Source organism: Ovis canadensis, chromosome 18 (assembly GCF_042477335.2).
Source record: "Ovis canadensis isolate MfBH-ARS-UI-01 breed Bighorn chromosome 18, ARS-UI_OviCan_v2, whole genome shotgun sequence".
Lineage (NCBI taxonomy): Eukaryota > Metazoa > Chordata > Mammalia > Artiodactyla > Bovidae > Ovis > Ovis canadensis.
The window spans coordinates 81,040,203-81,055,789 of record NC_091262.1 but is presented as its reverse complement, the minus strand read 5'-3'; the positions used below and the strand labels follow the sequence as shown (position 1 = coordinate 81,055,789).

Here is a 15,587-nt window from a genome sequence, read left to right as displayed (position 1 = left end):
CATCCCTGGGGAAGGGGGGCGGGTGGAGCAGGCTGGGCGGCCAGACGAGCCGGGAGACAAGGGCGGAGGGGACGTTCCCATTCCCTGGTGGAGGGTGGCAGGTCCATTGGGCCAGAACCCCTGCAGGAGACGTGGGCTTCAGTAGCTAGACACAGGTCCGAGGGCGCTTGTGGGCCACTGCCACCTGTGCGCCCACCCTGCCGTCAGGCATCAGTTCTGCCCTTCCAGCCTGTTTGCCCCAAAGCTGTCGTCAGGAATGGATCATGCATCTCAGCTCAGTAGTGCTCAGTCCTTCCTTGAGCCTATTTCTTTTCCTCTTGCTTTTCCCCCTTTTACCAGCTATTCATTTTTCACTTCAATTTCCCTCATTTTCTGTTTATTATTTCTTCTTCTCTCTAAGATTTTTGTCATCTGTGTTTTTTCTTTTTATCCCTTTCCTCATGTCCTTCTGACTCCAGGGTCAGCCTCTGCCCGTTGGCTCACAGCACCCTTCCCCACCTGCTCGGTCACTTACCCAGACAGGTGCTCACTTGTCTGCTCTCTCCTCCCAGCCTGGTCTCGCAGTATTTGCTCAGATAAGGAGCAGATTAACATTAAAGTCCTAAAGCATCTTTCTTTTAACTCAAGAAAAGTTATGCCTTAAAAAATTTGTTTTCAAAGTAGAAATTATTTTTATTTATAAATTAATATATACTATCAAAAACTTCAGACATGCCGAAGTGCATGCAGTGAGTTGATGGTAAAAGGCGCCCCGTGAGCTTCTGGTGGTAAGCGTGGTAAAGGGAACAAGTGGGACTTGCTTGCATTCTAAGACGTGCTGTCCCTGAGCGCCTGCCACCTGTGGACCACCCCCCACCCCCCACCCCCCTGGTGGTCTCTGATCATTTATTCCGTCTCTGCCGCAGCCCCGTGAGGCAGCACTGCTGTCCCTTCTAGAGATTACAGGTGAGGTCTGGACCGCAGGGGCGGCTCGGCACACAGGCCCACAGTGGCCTGGTGGGTGTATGGCCTTGTGATCTCCTGGCATGTGGGAGGTGGAGACTGTCTGAAGAAACGATATCACGGTCACATATGGCCAGGGTTTCGGTCATCTTTCTACTCAGTGCTCAAAGGCAGACCTTACCATATGCATGTGTGCAGTGTATCTTGTTTTAACAAGTCCCTCTGATGAGCACTGAGGTAGTTTTCAATTTCCTTGGTCAGAGCAGAATGGCGTCACGAACACGTCATGTGTTCTCGCTGATACTGCTGGCAGAATGCACACTGAAGGGTGTGCCCGCTTCTCTCCCACCTACAGCCTGTTGTCGGTGTTCTTTGCCACCTTGATAGGTGAAAATTTATCACCGTTTTAGTACATGCAGGGTGGTAACAAGTCTGCCGTGAGTAAAACCGGCAAGACTGAGGGTTTTCTGGAATGAAGCCTCATCCGCTTCGGCTGCGTTTGGCCACTGGGACACAGAAAGGGGCTGTAGCTGTGCAGCTGCGCCTTTGCTCTGCTCCCCACGATGCCTGCACACCACAGGTCCCCTGACTGCCCCCCTGTCCCCCCAGGAGCGGTTTCAGTTCCCGTCCCATGTCACAGACGTGTCCGAGGAGGCCAAAGACCTCATCCAGAGGCTGATCTGCAGCCGGGAGCGCCGGCTGGGGCAGAATGGGGTGGAGGACTTCAAGAAACACGCCTTCTTCCAAGGGCTAAACTGGGAGAACATCCGGAACCTGGAGGCGCCCTACATCCCGGACGTGAGCAGTCCTTCCGACACGTCCAACTTCGACGTGGACGACGATGTGCTGAGGAACATCGTAAGTGTGGCGGCACCCTGCCCTCCGCACCGTGTCACAGGTCTGCGTGCGCACGGCTTGCTCATCAAGGTGGTGAATCTGAGAACTGTGCCGACTTCAGAAACTGTGGCGGTTGCCTCGAGGAATGCACCTCTCATTCTAGCCTTCAGCTTGGTCCTTAAAGAGATGGCTTACTCAATTTTAAATAGCTGTTCTGTTTTAGGGTTCATCAGAATTATTTAATGCCTTTGTGCCTTATGAACAGTGCCACGTACACTGTTCCGTCAGTGTCCCTTCTGCCCTGTCCCCCTGCCAGGGGCCTGCCCGCGGCCCCACCGTGGCATGGGTCTCTGGGTCTCCACTCCTCATTGTCCCTGTCCGCTCTTCTGCTGACACGTGTGTTCAGCATGTGCGTGACCATTTGTTCACATGGCCAGAGGTCGGGAGCAACAGGGATGAGGCCAGTTTTGAGGCGCTAATGTCTCAGATTGTGGGTTTTCCACGTTGGATGCTGGCCGTGGGGCCCATCTGGTATCTGACCTCATCTCACGGGGCCGCTGATGAGTTTGTCATTGTACCTTTTGGGTCCAGAGAGTTTTGCTCATGTGTTGTGACATTATTTTGGTCTCATCAGACTCAACATTCAGTAAGCGTTACTCTATACATGAGTCTTGGGGATAGAGGAACTGAAGTTTAACCAGGGAAAAGAAAACTGATTTAGAGGCTTTAGAGGCTCTTTCTTAGTAAAATAAGAGTGGAACTTTAGATGATGTGAGAAAAGACTGAGGAAAGTATTAATATTATTGTTGAAAGGATTTTTCCTGAACTTCAGATAAGCATTATTTCCACACTGAAGTTTCCCAGGTAAATAACTTTGCTTTTATTTTTAATAGAGAAGGATCCTCAAACTGAAAAATAGCAGTAAACCCATATAAAACAGTCTCCCCTTGGGTTCCAGACCCCACTTCTGCCTGCGGCCTGTTTCAGGGCAGGAACCCAGTGCCCCTGCCTGCGCCCCACGTTCCCCCTGCTCAGGGTCACGGTGAGCGGCAGTTCCTGCCGCTTTAGAAGGTTTGCAGTTACCTGATCCCACTTCAGCCTGAGCATCGCTGTCTCAGAAGCAGTGTGTCGAGCCCCTTCAGGGCCTCGCGCTCCGGCCCAAGCCGGGAGTGAAGAGGGCAGCATTGTGGGAGGCCCCGTGGGGCTCCCCTGGAGCACTCTCCCCCTACTCCCCGCTGGTTTGCACACAGTCTCGCTCACACCGCGCGTGTTCTCGTGCAGGAAGTGCTGCCTCCTGGCTCTCACGCCGGCTTCTCTGGACTGCACTTGCCGTTCATCGGGTTCACGTTCACCACGGAAAGGTGCGTCTGCGTCTGCCTGCCCCCGCGGGTGGGGGTCTCCCCGTGGGGTGGGGGAGCTTCCATGTGGGGCTGAGCCCCATCAGAGCCGGGGACTCTGACGTGTTCCGTGCTTGAGGGAGCTTCTCTTTTAACAACCCATTAAAAATGGAAAAGCCGTTCTTACCTCAGAATTGGGGCTCGGCCCACAGGCCCTGGTTTGCTGGCCCCGACCCCTGCCGGCCATCAACTGGACGGGCTTTGCCCAGGTGGGACACCGGGGGCCCTGGCCAGCGGCGGGGTGTCTGGCCACCCCGGCTGAGTGCCTACTCCGTCCAGGCTCTGCTGGCTTTCATGGGGAGTTTTGCAGCAGCCACAGGGTTCCCAGGGCACGGGGTGGGGCTGTAGATGAGAGCCAAGCCCCGCCTGTGAGCACAGCCCCGGGAGCCCTGGCTGGGGCCGTGTGTGGCCTGTCTCCAGGGCCTCTGCAGAGTTGTGGTGCCTGTGGCGCTCTGACTCGATTTTAAAAGGACCCTGGGCCAAGAAGAGGGGGCTGAGGAAGAAAGGCAGTAAAATAAGACAGATGGGGCTGCCTCGGCACCTGGAGCGAGGTCACTGAGCTTGGTTCCTGGCTGCTTCCAGCTGCGGGTGCCTGAATTGGGATAAATTTCTATGGAAGTGGCCTACTTCTGCCTAAGCGTGTGAAAGCTCTCTTCAGGTGTCAGATGCTGGAGTTAGTAGCGCTTAGGCCAGAGCGATTGCCTTCCAGCCCAGAGGAGGCGTTCTGGGTACGCTGGGCATGCTGACTTATTAGCCCCTCTGCAGAGGCTCTAGACCCTTCCACCGCGTTCAGCTCACTGGGTGCCTGTCACACCTGTGGACCCTGGGCCCCCAGCGAGGCTCCAGGTTTGGCAGGTTGACCCAGGGACCTCTTCCTGAAACAGACCCCAGCAGTGCTGGCTGGCCCAGCACCTTTGGGCCACCTTTGAGAAACACCAGCCAGGCCTTTCTGTGAGAGAGAGAGAGAGAGAGAGAGAGAGAGAGAGAGAGAGAGAGAGTGTGTGTGTGTGTGTGTGTGTGTGTGTGTGTGTGCGCGCGCGCGCGCACGCGCTCACTGTAGAACTCAGAAAAGCGTCCCTGAGAGAGAGAGTGTGTGTGTGTGTGTGCGCGCGCACGCGCTCACTGCAGAACTCAGAAAAGCGTCCCTGACTGCCCTTCTGTGTATGTGTGTGCACACTCACTCACTGTGTAGAACTCAGAAATGCTCCTGACGTTGTCATCACTTTAAAAGCAAGAGGAGCTAAGTGGCTTGTCCCCAAGTTCAGCTCCGATGGAGAGAACCTTCCTTGGCCCAAATCTGTGTGTCAGCGTGTGCTCATGGAGAGGCGTATCGTGAGCCGCTGCTGGTTGGTGAGGACCTTGGCTGTGCTGGTCCAGGGGTTGGACTTGCAGGAGCCATGTAGGGTGTTGACAGTTTGCAGGGGGCGACAAGCCCCAAAGGCTGAGAGCACGGTCCTGGTGAGGGCAGAGCCAGTGCACCCTCGCCCCTCATTGTGCCGCAGTCGCCACTGAGCGTCAGGGCGCCTCTGCCCGCAGCCCTGCCAGCCCAGGCCCTCGTGCAGGAGGCCTTCTTCTTTCAGCTCCTGGTTAGGTGTGCACGGTGACTTAGAGATTACACTCTGTGCCATCACAGTGAACTGAATCCACGTCGTTTGTTCAGTGACTAAGTCATGTCCAACTCCTGCAACCCCACGGACTGTAGCCCACCAGGCTCCTCTGTCCGTGGGATTTCCCAGGCAAGAATACTGGAGTGGGTTGCCATTTCCTTCTCCAGAATCAACTGTACTTCAATAAAAGAAAGAAAGAAAGAAAATCATACTTCCCAGCCCTGCAGAGGCGCTCTATCTGACCAGCCCTCTCACTGCCCATTGTCACCCAGTGGCTTGCAGTAAAGAAGACTCTTGTCTCATTTGGCTCCATAAACAACAGTCTTTTCACAGGTGATTTTGTTTACCAGTTTGAAAAGGCTTATCTTTTACCCCAGGAAGTTTCTAAACACTAATGAAGTCCTTGTAAAGTCTCCGTGGGTGAGAACACGCTGTTGCTTTATCTGCAGCTGCTTCTCTGACCGGGGTTCTCTGAAGAGCATCCTGCAGTCCAGCACACTGACCAGAGATGAGGGCGTGCAGCGTGATCTGGAGGCCAGCCTGCAGGTGGAGGCCTACGAGAGGCGCATCCGGAGGCTGGAGCAGGAGAGGCTGGAGCTGAGCCGGAAGCTGCAGGGTGAGGGGTAGGGCCTCTGCTCGGGGACTGTCCCCCATGGCCCGCCCCCCACAGCCCTCACACGCGTCTCCTCCCCAGAGTCCACGCAGACCGTCCAGTCCCTCCATGGCTCAGCCCGGGCCCTGGGCGGCGCAGCCCGGGACAAAGAGATCAAACGGCTGAACGAAGAGATCGAACGTTTGAAGAATAAGATAGCAGGTGAGTGTTCCAAGGTCACCCTGCTTAGTCTTTGTTCTCGGATCTTCCTTTCTGCAAAATACATTCTCATGGTCCTTTCCATTGGATGGAAATGCAGGAAAAAAGTTGAACTTTAGCAAAGAGTTCTGGTGTTTTGCCAGTTTATTTTAAATGATTTCTCTAATGTGCCTAACTTCAACACTATAGGAACTGATTTGAGCTGTTAGAGTCAATGCTTTATATATGATCTCTCAAAGTATTTACATTTTTCCCTGTTAATTCTCCTCTTTGTCACTCTGAGGCAGAACTGCCGTAACGCTCTCTTTCTGGAGCTCTCACCCGCGGCCAGGTTTCCCCTCCAGTGTTAAATGCTGAATCTGGGGTCACCAGAGTGCATGTTCCGTGGCTCCCAGTTATCAGAGCTTCCTGAGGACTCAGGGCACTGTTAAGTCCCAGCCCTTAGCCTGACCTGTGGGTCGGTGCTACACCTGATTGCTTTCAAATCAAACCCAAGTCAGTGGCTGTCTCTCTGCTTCCTTCTGGGACCCACCATCCTGATCTGAGAAAAGGCTGCCATTGAGTGCCTTACTCACCAAGACCCTCCCACACCGCCCAGCTGTGCTCATCCGTTACAGGGGAGCGAGGGAGAGACGAGGCCACAGGTGCCCCGGGGAGAGGGTGTGGACACGCGTCAGAACCAAGTCTGGGGGGTCTGTCAGCTGTGCCGGCGGCCGTGCACGTGTAAGGGACCTGGCTTGTTTCCTGTTTTGCTCAGATTCCAGTAGGCTGGAGCGACAGCTCGAGGACACGGTGACTCTCCGCCAGGAGCACGAGGATTCCGCGCAGCGGCTGAAGGGCCTGGAGAAGCAGTACCGCGTGGTACGGCAGGAGAAGGAGGACCTCCACAAGGTAGGCGGGCCCATCTATGGGGAAAGTGCGTGGCTTCACAGTGTGCGGTTGTGTTCACGGGGACATCGGAGACTTGCAGGCCTTCATCTGCCTCTGTGATAGTGTGATGACACGGGAGAGGTCGGGATTCCCGAGCCAGGCAAGCTTGGGCACCTCACGGGCTCCCTGGGCCTGGGTAGCCTTCCAGCTGTGCTGGGGCTAACAGAGGGCCTTCCCGGGGAGCTCAGTTTTCGGGGCCAAGGCTGCAGCCTTTCACCAGCATTTGCTGTCACTTCAACTCCTTGACACAGCAACAGGTGATGCTTCTCACCTTGCGGTCCTTGTTAGGCAAACGTAAACAGCCTGTAACTCTTTGCATTCAGCAATTGATCGAGGCTTCCGAGCGGTTGAAGTCCCAGGCCCGGGAGCTGAAAGACGCCCACCAGCAGCGGAAGCTGGCACTGCAGGAGTTCTCGGAGCTCAACGAGCGCATGGCCGAGCTGCGCTCCCAGAAGCAGAAGGTGTCACGGCAGCTGCGGGACCGAGAGGAGGAGGTGGAGGCGGCCATGCAGAAGATCGACACACTGCGGCAGGAGGTCCGCAGGGCCGACAAGGGCCGGAAGGAGGTAGTGTCTCAGGGTGTCGGGCCATGTTGATGGGGTGTCTGGAGGGTCCCAGTAAGGTGGCTTTGAGAGCTTGGGCTGCATCCTGTAAATCACTGGGAAGTAAACTGGATCTTAAATTTCATGTGAAGCCAAGTAAGTTGCTCTGCCAAGTGTTTATCTTGTAGTTCTCAGCCCTTCATACATATTTGTGAAATTATTAAAACAGGTCTCTGTAGTAGTAAAGTTTTAGAGTAAAGTAGGCGGCTTTGTGCCCAAAAAGTACCATAGAAATGCACTGTGACGTGATGTGGCATGGCTTCCGAGAACTGAAGGCTCAAAGCGGGTGGAGTGCCAGTCTCAGCCCAGGGCAGCGTTCTGAGACTGACTCTAGGATCCTTGACACTCAGAAGGTCACCAAGGCCCCAGGGAGCTTTTGTATATTTGGTTACAGGCCTTAATGTTTAACAACTTAGAAGTTAGAACTGAAAAATGTTCAACATAACCAGACTGATTCAGTTTAGTTCAGTCGCTCAGTCATGCCTGACTCTTTGCTACCCTGTGGACTGCAGCACACCAGGCTTCCCTGTCCATCACCAACTCCAGGAACTTATTTAAACTCATGTCCATTGGTGATACGTTCAACCATCTCATCCTCTGTTATCCCCTCTCCTCCCGCCTTTAATCTTTCCCAGTGTCAGGGTCTTTTCCAAGGAGTCAGTATTTCGCATCAGGTGCCCAAAGGATTGGAGTTTCAGCTTCAGCATCAGTCTTTCCAATGAATGTTCAGGACTCATCTCCTTACAGTCCATGGGACTCTCAATAGTCTCCAGCACCACAGTTCAAAAGCATCAATTCTTCAGTGCTCAGCCTTCTTTATGGTCTAGCTCACATCCATACACAACTACTGGAAAAACCATAGCTTTGACTAGACAGACCTTTGTTGGTAAAAGAATGTCTCTGCTTTTTAATATGCTGTCTAGGTTCTTAATAGCTTTTTTTCCAAGGAGCAAGCATAGTTTAACTTCATGGCTGCAGTCAACCATCTGCAGTGATTTTTGGAGCCCGAGAAAATAAAAGTCTCTCACTGTTTCCATTGTTTCCTCATCTATTTGCCATGAAGTGATGGAACTGGATGCCATGATCATTTTTGTGCATTTCTTTAATGTTTGATTTAGTAGAAAGCACCCAGGTTCTCATATGTGTTTCTGTGTTATCTGTAGTGATAACCTTTTCTGTATCATTTACATGAAGAAAATCTAGCTCCTAAGATGGGGAATTAGAGGAGGAAGGCCTTACAGAGCCTCCAGGGCCTCAGGACCCCGCTTTGAGAACTGCCCTCCTCGATGGTTCCACATGTTGTGCTCTTAACAGGCAGCACATCTCCTGCAGCCCTGCCTATAAATTTGCTGGGTCCCCTCGATGAACTGCCGGGAGGGCCTGGAAACACCTGTTCCGCTCCATTCATGTTCAGGGCTCTTTATCCTTTGGCGTCAAGATGCCTCTGTTTTCTTCTTAGACATTTGGTTGTGCAACCCCAGGACATTTGTGTTAATAATTACAGCCAGCTACAACTCTCTTCAGTGAACCCTTGGTTGGGCACAGCCCTTCTGGTTCTGGGGGTAACCCTGCAGCCGAAGCAGCTGGGCCCGGGGTGCTCAGCTTGAGGCAGGGTCATGGTACACAGACCTCGTTACTCTGTCCACCCTTGTGTGTGTTTGGAATCTCCCCTTTGGACAATGAATCTGTGTTCTGCAGGCATCAGAAGTCCCTGTTTTCATGAACTTGTATCTTTTCTTAAAATTTAGTTTCAGTGTATCTGTTTAAATTAGAATTTAAGCTAATCAGCCATTCCAGTTAAGTCCAGAAGTGTTATTTCTCAGCCATTAACTAGTGATGGAATCTGAGGGAGCGTGAAGAATCAGGAAGCTTTCTGAAGGCTCAGTTCCCTAGGACTGCCTCCCTGGGAGGGCTCCAGCCATGGTGGGCCTGGCGGGCGGTGGTAAGCAGTGCTCTCTCCCTCCTCAGCTGGAGGCGCAGCTCGAAGACGCGGTGGCCGAGGCCTCCAAGGAGCGCAAGCTGCGGGAGCACAGTGAGAACTTTTCCAAGCAAGTGGAGAGCGAGCTCGAGGCCCTCAAGGTAGCGCGGCGAGTCTCTCCTCACCGAGGGAGCGGGGCAGGCCGTGGTCCTTGGCGGCTGCTGGGTGGGAGTCCTGGGAACCCGACGTGGAAGCTTGTGGGAGCTTTTCACTTTTCAGAACCAGATCCTTCACTTGACCTCCTAGAGCCAGCCCTCATACCCCAACACCTCTTGCTTTCTCTGTGTCTTGATCTGTGAATTCAGTGCTGGTCATTCTGGAAGAGCTCCTCACAGCCCATGTCCTGCTGGTCATCCGCAGGGGGCTGAGGTGGGGTGGGGCTGTAGGTGCTCTCTGTTAGCTGAGAGACCTCAGATACAGGCCTCCACTTTCTGAGTCTGTCCTCTTCATCTGTGAAATGGAGACAGCAGTCTCCTCCCTCTCACAGCTGGCCCTTCACCTAGACTTGGTGCCGTGACTGCGTCTCCCAGTCCCTTTCTTCCCCTCTGTAGTCTGCCCTCTCCAGGCAGCTTGTCACTCCAGAGTCGGAGCGCATCACACCTGTGCTGGCTGCTGATGCCTTCCCGCAGTTCTCAAATAACCCCGACCCCTCCCTTCAGCCTCCCCGATGCCCTCCTGTTCTCCAGCCTCGTGCAGCTCGCCCCCCACCCCGTTCTCCTCACCCCTCACTCCCACGCTCAAGACCCTCCTAGCCTGACAGCTCAGTGCCCACGTCGCCGCCCGTGACAGCAGAACCCCTGTGTGACCCTGTCATCAGGAGGCGCCTGGCTCACGGCCCTCCAGAGGGCGCTCTGGTGCGAGTGGATAGACCGCACGAGGGGACCTGGAGGGCCACTCACGTCAGAGTGTGAGCAGGGCCTCAGCGTCCCAGGCACATCTGGATTTCCCAGGGCAGAGCCCCCCACCCCTGCAAAGCCTGCCCTGCAGCCGTGGGGGAAGGATCGGTGCCCGCCGCTGGGAGCGCTTACTGTGTCTGTCTTCGGCGGGGTGAGGCGGGGCCCTCAAGGAGGACACAGAGATTTGTGATCTGTCTGAACCTTTGCCCTCAGATGAAGCAGGGGGGCCGCGGGCCAGGTGCCACCCTAGAACATCAGCAGGAGATTTCCAAGATAAAGTCTGAGCTCGAGAAGAAAGTCCTGTTTTATGAAGAGGAGCTGGTGAGACGCGAGGCCTCCCACGTGCTGGAGGTGAAGAACGTGAAGAAAGAGGTGCACGACTCCGAGAGCCAGCAGCTGGCCCTGCAGAGAGAGGTCACGATGCTGAAGGACAAGCTGGAGAAGTCCAGGCGAGAGCGGTGAGTGCGCCGCGCGGGGCAGGCAGGGGCGAGCCGGCCGGGGCCCTGACGCCCGTCCTGCGTCCTCAGGCACAGCGAGATGGAGGAGGCCGTGGGCACCGTCAGGGACAAATACGAGCGGGAGAGGGCGATGCTGTTCGAGGAGAACAAGAAGCTGACTGCCGAGAACGAGAAGGTGATTGAAGGGCTCTGAGTGCCGCTCTGTGGGAGCTGCCATTCTTTTCACTCTTGAGTCTTAGAAGTTGGGTGTTTCAAGTAACTTAATTTCTAAATGATAGAATATGTTTGGTCTTTAAAGTGGGATGTTTTCATTTAGTTACAAGCTGTTGATTACCTGTAACCACTAGCTCTGATCACTTTGACACTCATATTTCTATTGAAGCGGGGCTTAAGTTACATACGGCCAGGAACCCCACATTGGAAGTTAGGTTGGCAAACCCTCATAACAGTGAAAGAAAACATGAAGACCCTTCGAAAGAGCCTGCAGTTTTGCGGTGCTGACGTCACGTGTAAACGAGTAACGAGTCATGTGTCCCGACTGTTTCCCGCCAGCTATGCTCCTTTGTGGATAAGCTCACGGCTCAGAATAGGCAGCTGGAGGATGAGCTGCAGGATCTGGCATCCAAGAAGGAGTCAGTCGCCCACTGGGAGGCCCAGATCGCGGAAATCATCCAGTGGTACGTGCCTGCGGGCCTGGTCACAGTTCCCCAGCTGCTGGCCCGCCTCCACAACTCACACTGCTCCTCCGCGGGCTCGGTGCCCAGCTCACCTCAGTCTCCCCCAGATAAGTAACATCCAGGGGCAGCAGTTCTGTCCAGTGACCGTGATGTGGGACTGCAGGTGGGAGGCAGCACCCCACGTGGCCCATGGTGTGGGTCGGGCTGGCCCCGCATGCGGAGACAGAGCAGAGCTTCCGGGAGTCCAGAGAGTGAGCTGGGACTGTCCTGCCCAGGCGTCAGAGGTCACGGTGCCTGGGTGGCGAGGTGCGGAAACTCCGTGTCTTGAGGAGGGATAGCGGGCAGCGCTCCCTCACAGGACGGCCCTTTCCCCTCTAGGGTCAGCGACGAGAAGGACGCCCGGGGTTACCTCCAGGCCCTGGCCTCTAAGATGACCGAAGAGCTCGAGACGCTGAGGAGCTCCAGTCTGGGATCAAGAACGCTGGTGGGTCTGGGTCTGGAAGCCGCATCTGTGTTGCTTTGTGATGCTTAGGGGCTCTACCTTGATGTGAGTTGAGTGATGGGAGAGGCTGCTATGAGACCTGCGCCTTCTTTCTGATTTAGGAACTGACGGCTATGCGGGGTCTCTGGTGGTGCGGTCTGCTCTCTAGTTTGGTGCGTGGCCTCTTGCTGGAGCAGGTCTCCTGTGGAGCATGGGCTGTGGGCACACAGGCTTCAGTAGCTGTGGCCCATGGGTGTAGCCGCTCTGCAGCAGGTGGGGTCTTCCCAGACCAGGGGTCAAAGCCATGTCCCCTGCATTGGCAGGCGGATTCGTTACCGCCTGCTGCTAGCACCTTGTCAGTTGTCAGGGAATCACAGGTTGCTTCGCCACCATTCATCTGGTTGGCAAATCCCTACTGAGTCAGCAGGCTCGAGTTGGGACGGCGCTCCGCCCTTGTAGAGGGTGCTTTGTTAGTGTGATGATCCACTGTCCGGTGGTCGATGTGACTCTGCGAGCGCGGAGCGTGGCCAGCGCCAGGCTGGTGGTGCTGGTCCCTCTCTCCTCCTCTGTCCCCCTTGTTAAAACATGCACCTGTGACTTACCTTGTGAGACTCACAGAGTAAGAGTGCAGGGAAAGCGGAACAGCTTCATTGGAATCACAGCTAGAATTAAACTTCGTGGACACGCAGTTTATTCCATGTTCTGGTTTGAGGCAGGGTCCGGGGAGACTGACCTGTCTTTTAATTTCGTGGCTACAGTCACCATCTGCAGTGATTTTGGAGCCCCAAAAATAAAGTGTGCCACTGTTTCCATTTTTTCCCCATCTATCTGCCATGAAGTGATGGGACCAGATGCCATGATCTTAGTTTTTTGACTGTTGAGCTTTAAGTCAATTTTTTCACTCTCCTCTTTCACTTTCATCAAGAGGCTCTTTGCTTTCTGCCATAAGGGTGGTGTCATCTGCATATCTGACGTTATTGATAGTTCTCCCGGCAATCTTGATTCCAACTTGTGCTTCTTCCAGCCCAGCGTTTCTCATGACGTACTCTGCATATAAGTTAAATAAGCAGAGTCACAGTGTACAGCCTAGACGTACTCCTTTTTCTATTTGGAACCAGTCTGTTGTTCCATATACAGTTCTAACTGTTTCTTCCTGACCTGCATACAGGTCAAGAGGCAGGTCAGGTTCTCTGGTATTCCCATCTCTTTCAGAATTTTCCACAGTTTATTGTGATCCACACAGTCAAAGGCTTTGGCATAGTCAAGAAAGCAGAAATAGATGTTTTTCTGGAACTCTCTTGCTTTCTCAATGATCCAGTGGATGTTGGCAATTTGATCTCTGGTTCCTCTGCCTTTTCTAAAACCAGCTTGAACGTCAGGGAGTTCACGGTTCACGTATTCTCGAACCGTGGCTTGGAGCATTTTGAGCATTACTTTACTAGTGTGTGAGATGAGTACAGTTGTGCGGTAGTTTGAGCATTCTTTTGCATTGCCTTTCTTTGGGATTGGAATGAAAACTGACCTTTTCCAGTCCGATGGCCACTGCTGAGTTTTCCAAATTTGCTGGCATCTTGAGTGCGGCACTTTCACAGCATCAACTTTTAGGATTTGAAATAGCACAAATGGAATTCCATTACCTCCACTAGCTTTGTTCGTAGTAATGCTTTTTGAGACCCACTTCACATTCCAGGATGTCTGGCTCTGGGTAAGTGATCACACCGTCGTGATTATCTGGGTCATGAAGATCTCTTTTTGTACAGTTCTTCTGTGTATTCTTGCCACCTCTTCTTAACGTCTTCTGCTTCTGTTAGGTCCATACCATTTCTGTCCTTCGCTGAGCCTATCTTTGCATGAAATGTTCCTTTGCTGTCTCTGATTCTTTTTGAAGAGAGCTCTAGTCTTTCCCATTCTATTGTTTTCCTCAATTTCTTCACACTGACCATTGAGGAAGGCTTTCTTATCCCTCCTTGCTATTCTTTGGAACTCTGCATTTAAACGGATACATCTTTCCTTTTCTCCATTGATTTTCGCTTCTCTTCTTTCACAGCTATTTGTAAGGCCTCCTCAGACAGCCATTTTGCTTTTTTGCATTTCTTTTTCTTGGGGATGGTCTGGATCCCTGTCTCCTGTACACTGTCATGAAACTGCATCCATAGTTCATCAGGCACTCTAGTGAGAGTCTAGTGAGATCTAATCCCTTTAATCTACTTCCACTGTATAATCATAAGGGATTTGATTTTGGTCATACCTGAATGGTCTAGTGGTTTTCCATACTTTCTTCAATTTAAGTCTGAATTTGGCAATAAGGAGTTCATGATCTGAGCCACAGTCAGCTCCCAGTCTTGTTTTGGCTGACTATATAGAGCTTCTCCATCTTTGGCTGCAAAGAATATAATCAGTCTGATTTCGGTGTTGACCATCTGGTGATGTCCACGTGTAAAGTCTTCTCTTGTGTTGTTGGAAGAGGGTATTTGCTATGACCAGTGCGTTCTCTTGGCAAAACTCTATGAGACTTTGCCCTGCTTCATTCTGTACTCCAAGGCCAGATTTGCCTGTTCAGTCCAGTTCAGTTCAGTCGCTCAGTCGTGTCCAACTCTTGGTGACCCCATGAATCGCAGCATGCTAGGCCTCCCTGTCCATCACCATCTCCCAGAGTTCACTCAGACTCACGTCCATCGAGTCCGTGATGCCATCCAGCCATCTCATCCTCTGTCGTCCCCTTCTCCTCCTGCCCCCAATCCCTCCCAGCATCAGAGTCTTTTCCAAGGAGTCAGCTCTTCGCATGAGGTGGCCAAAGTACTGGAGCTTCAGCTTTAGCATCATTCCTTCCAAAGAAATCCCAGGGCTGATCTCCTTCAGAATGGACTGGTTGGATCTCCTTGCAGTCCAAGGGACTCTCAAGAGTCTTCTCCAACACCTCAGTTCAAAAGCATCAATTCTTCGGCGCTCAGCCTTCTTCACAGTCCAACTCTCACATCCATACATGACCACAGGAAAAACCATAGCCTTGACTAGACGGACCTTAGTCGGCAAAGTAATGTCTCTGCTTTTGAATTTGCTATCTAGGTTGGTCATAACTTTTCTTCCAAGGAGTAAGCGTCTTTTAATTTCATGGCTGCAGTCACCATCTGCAGTGATTTTGGAGCCCAAAAAAATAAAGTCTGACACTGTTTCCACTGTTTCCCCATCTATTTCCCATGAAGTGATGGGACCAGATGCCATGATCTTCATTTTCTGAATGTTAAGCTTTAAGCCAACTTTTTCACTCTCCTCTTTCACTTTCATCAAGAGGCTTTTTAGTTCCTCTTTACTTTCTGCCATAAGGGTGGTGTCATCTGCATATCTGAGGTTATTGATATTTCTCCCGGCAATCTTGATTCCAGCTTGTGTTTCTTCCAGTCCAGCGTTTCTCATGATGTACTCTGCATAGAGGTTAAATAAGCAGGGTGACAATATATAGCCTTGACGTACTCCTTTTCCTATTTGGAACCAGTCTGTTCCATGTCCAGTTCTAACTGTTGCTTCCTCACCTACATACAGATTTCTCAAGAGGCAGGTTAGGTGGTCTGGTATTCCCATCTCTTTCAGAATTTTCCACAGTTTATTGTGATCCACACAGTCAAGGCTTTGGCATAGTCAATAAAGCAGAAATAGATGTTTTTTTGGAACTCTCTTGCTTTTTCCATGATCCAGCAGATGTTGGCAACTTGATTTCTGGTTCCTCTGCCTTTTCTAAAATGAGCTTGAACATCAGGGAGTTCACAGTTCACGTATTGCTGAAGCCTGGCTTGGAGAATTTTGAGCATTACTTTACTAGCGTGTGAGATGAGTGCACTTGTGCAGTAGTTTGAGCATTCTTTTGCATTGCCTTTCTTCGGGATTGGAATGAAAACTGACCTTTTCCAGTCTTGTGGCCACTGCTGAGTTTTCCAAATTTGCTGGCATCTTGAGTGCGGCACTTTCACAGCATC

At 52.4% G+C, this 15,587-nt stretch overlaps 1 protein-coding gene across 4 annotated transcripts in view; it reads left to right on the top strand.

Annotated features, from left to right (window-relative positions):
* Positions 1–15,587, top strand: part of CDC42BPB (CDC42 binding protein kinase beta) — a 102,980-nt gene that overhangs the window by 63,888 nt on the left and 23,505 nt on the right. For all 4 annotated transcript variants that reach the window (XR_011250393.1, XR_011250392.1, XM_069559858.1 and 1 more), the window contains exons 8-18: positions 1,552–1,800; positions 3,061–3,140; positions 5,233–5,399; positions 5,478–5,597; positions 6,352–6,485; positions 6,848–7,090; positions 9,095–9,205; positions 10,214–10,458; positions 10,528–10,633; positions 11,011–11,135; positions 11,514–11,619. Coding sequence is in view for 2 of the 4 variants with exons in the window: in XM_069559858.1 (XP_069415959.1) it covers positions 1,552–1,800; positions 3,061–3,140; positions 5,233–5,399; positions 5,478–5,597; positions 6,352–6,485; positions 6,848–7,090; positions 9,095–9,205; positions 10,214–10,458; positions 10,528–10,633; positions 11,011–11,135; positions 11,514–11,619 (1,686 nt within the window). In the remaining 2 variants the exon portion in view is untranslated. The remainder of the gene's footprint in view (positions 1–1,551; positions 1,801–3,060; positions 3,141–5,232; positions 5,400–5,477; positions 5,598–6,351; positions 6,486–6,847; positions 7,091–9,094; positions 9,206–10,213; positions 10,459–10,527; positions 10,634–11,010; positions 11,136–11,513; positions 11,620–15,587) is intronic.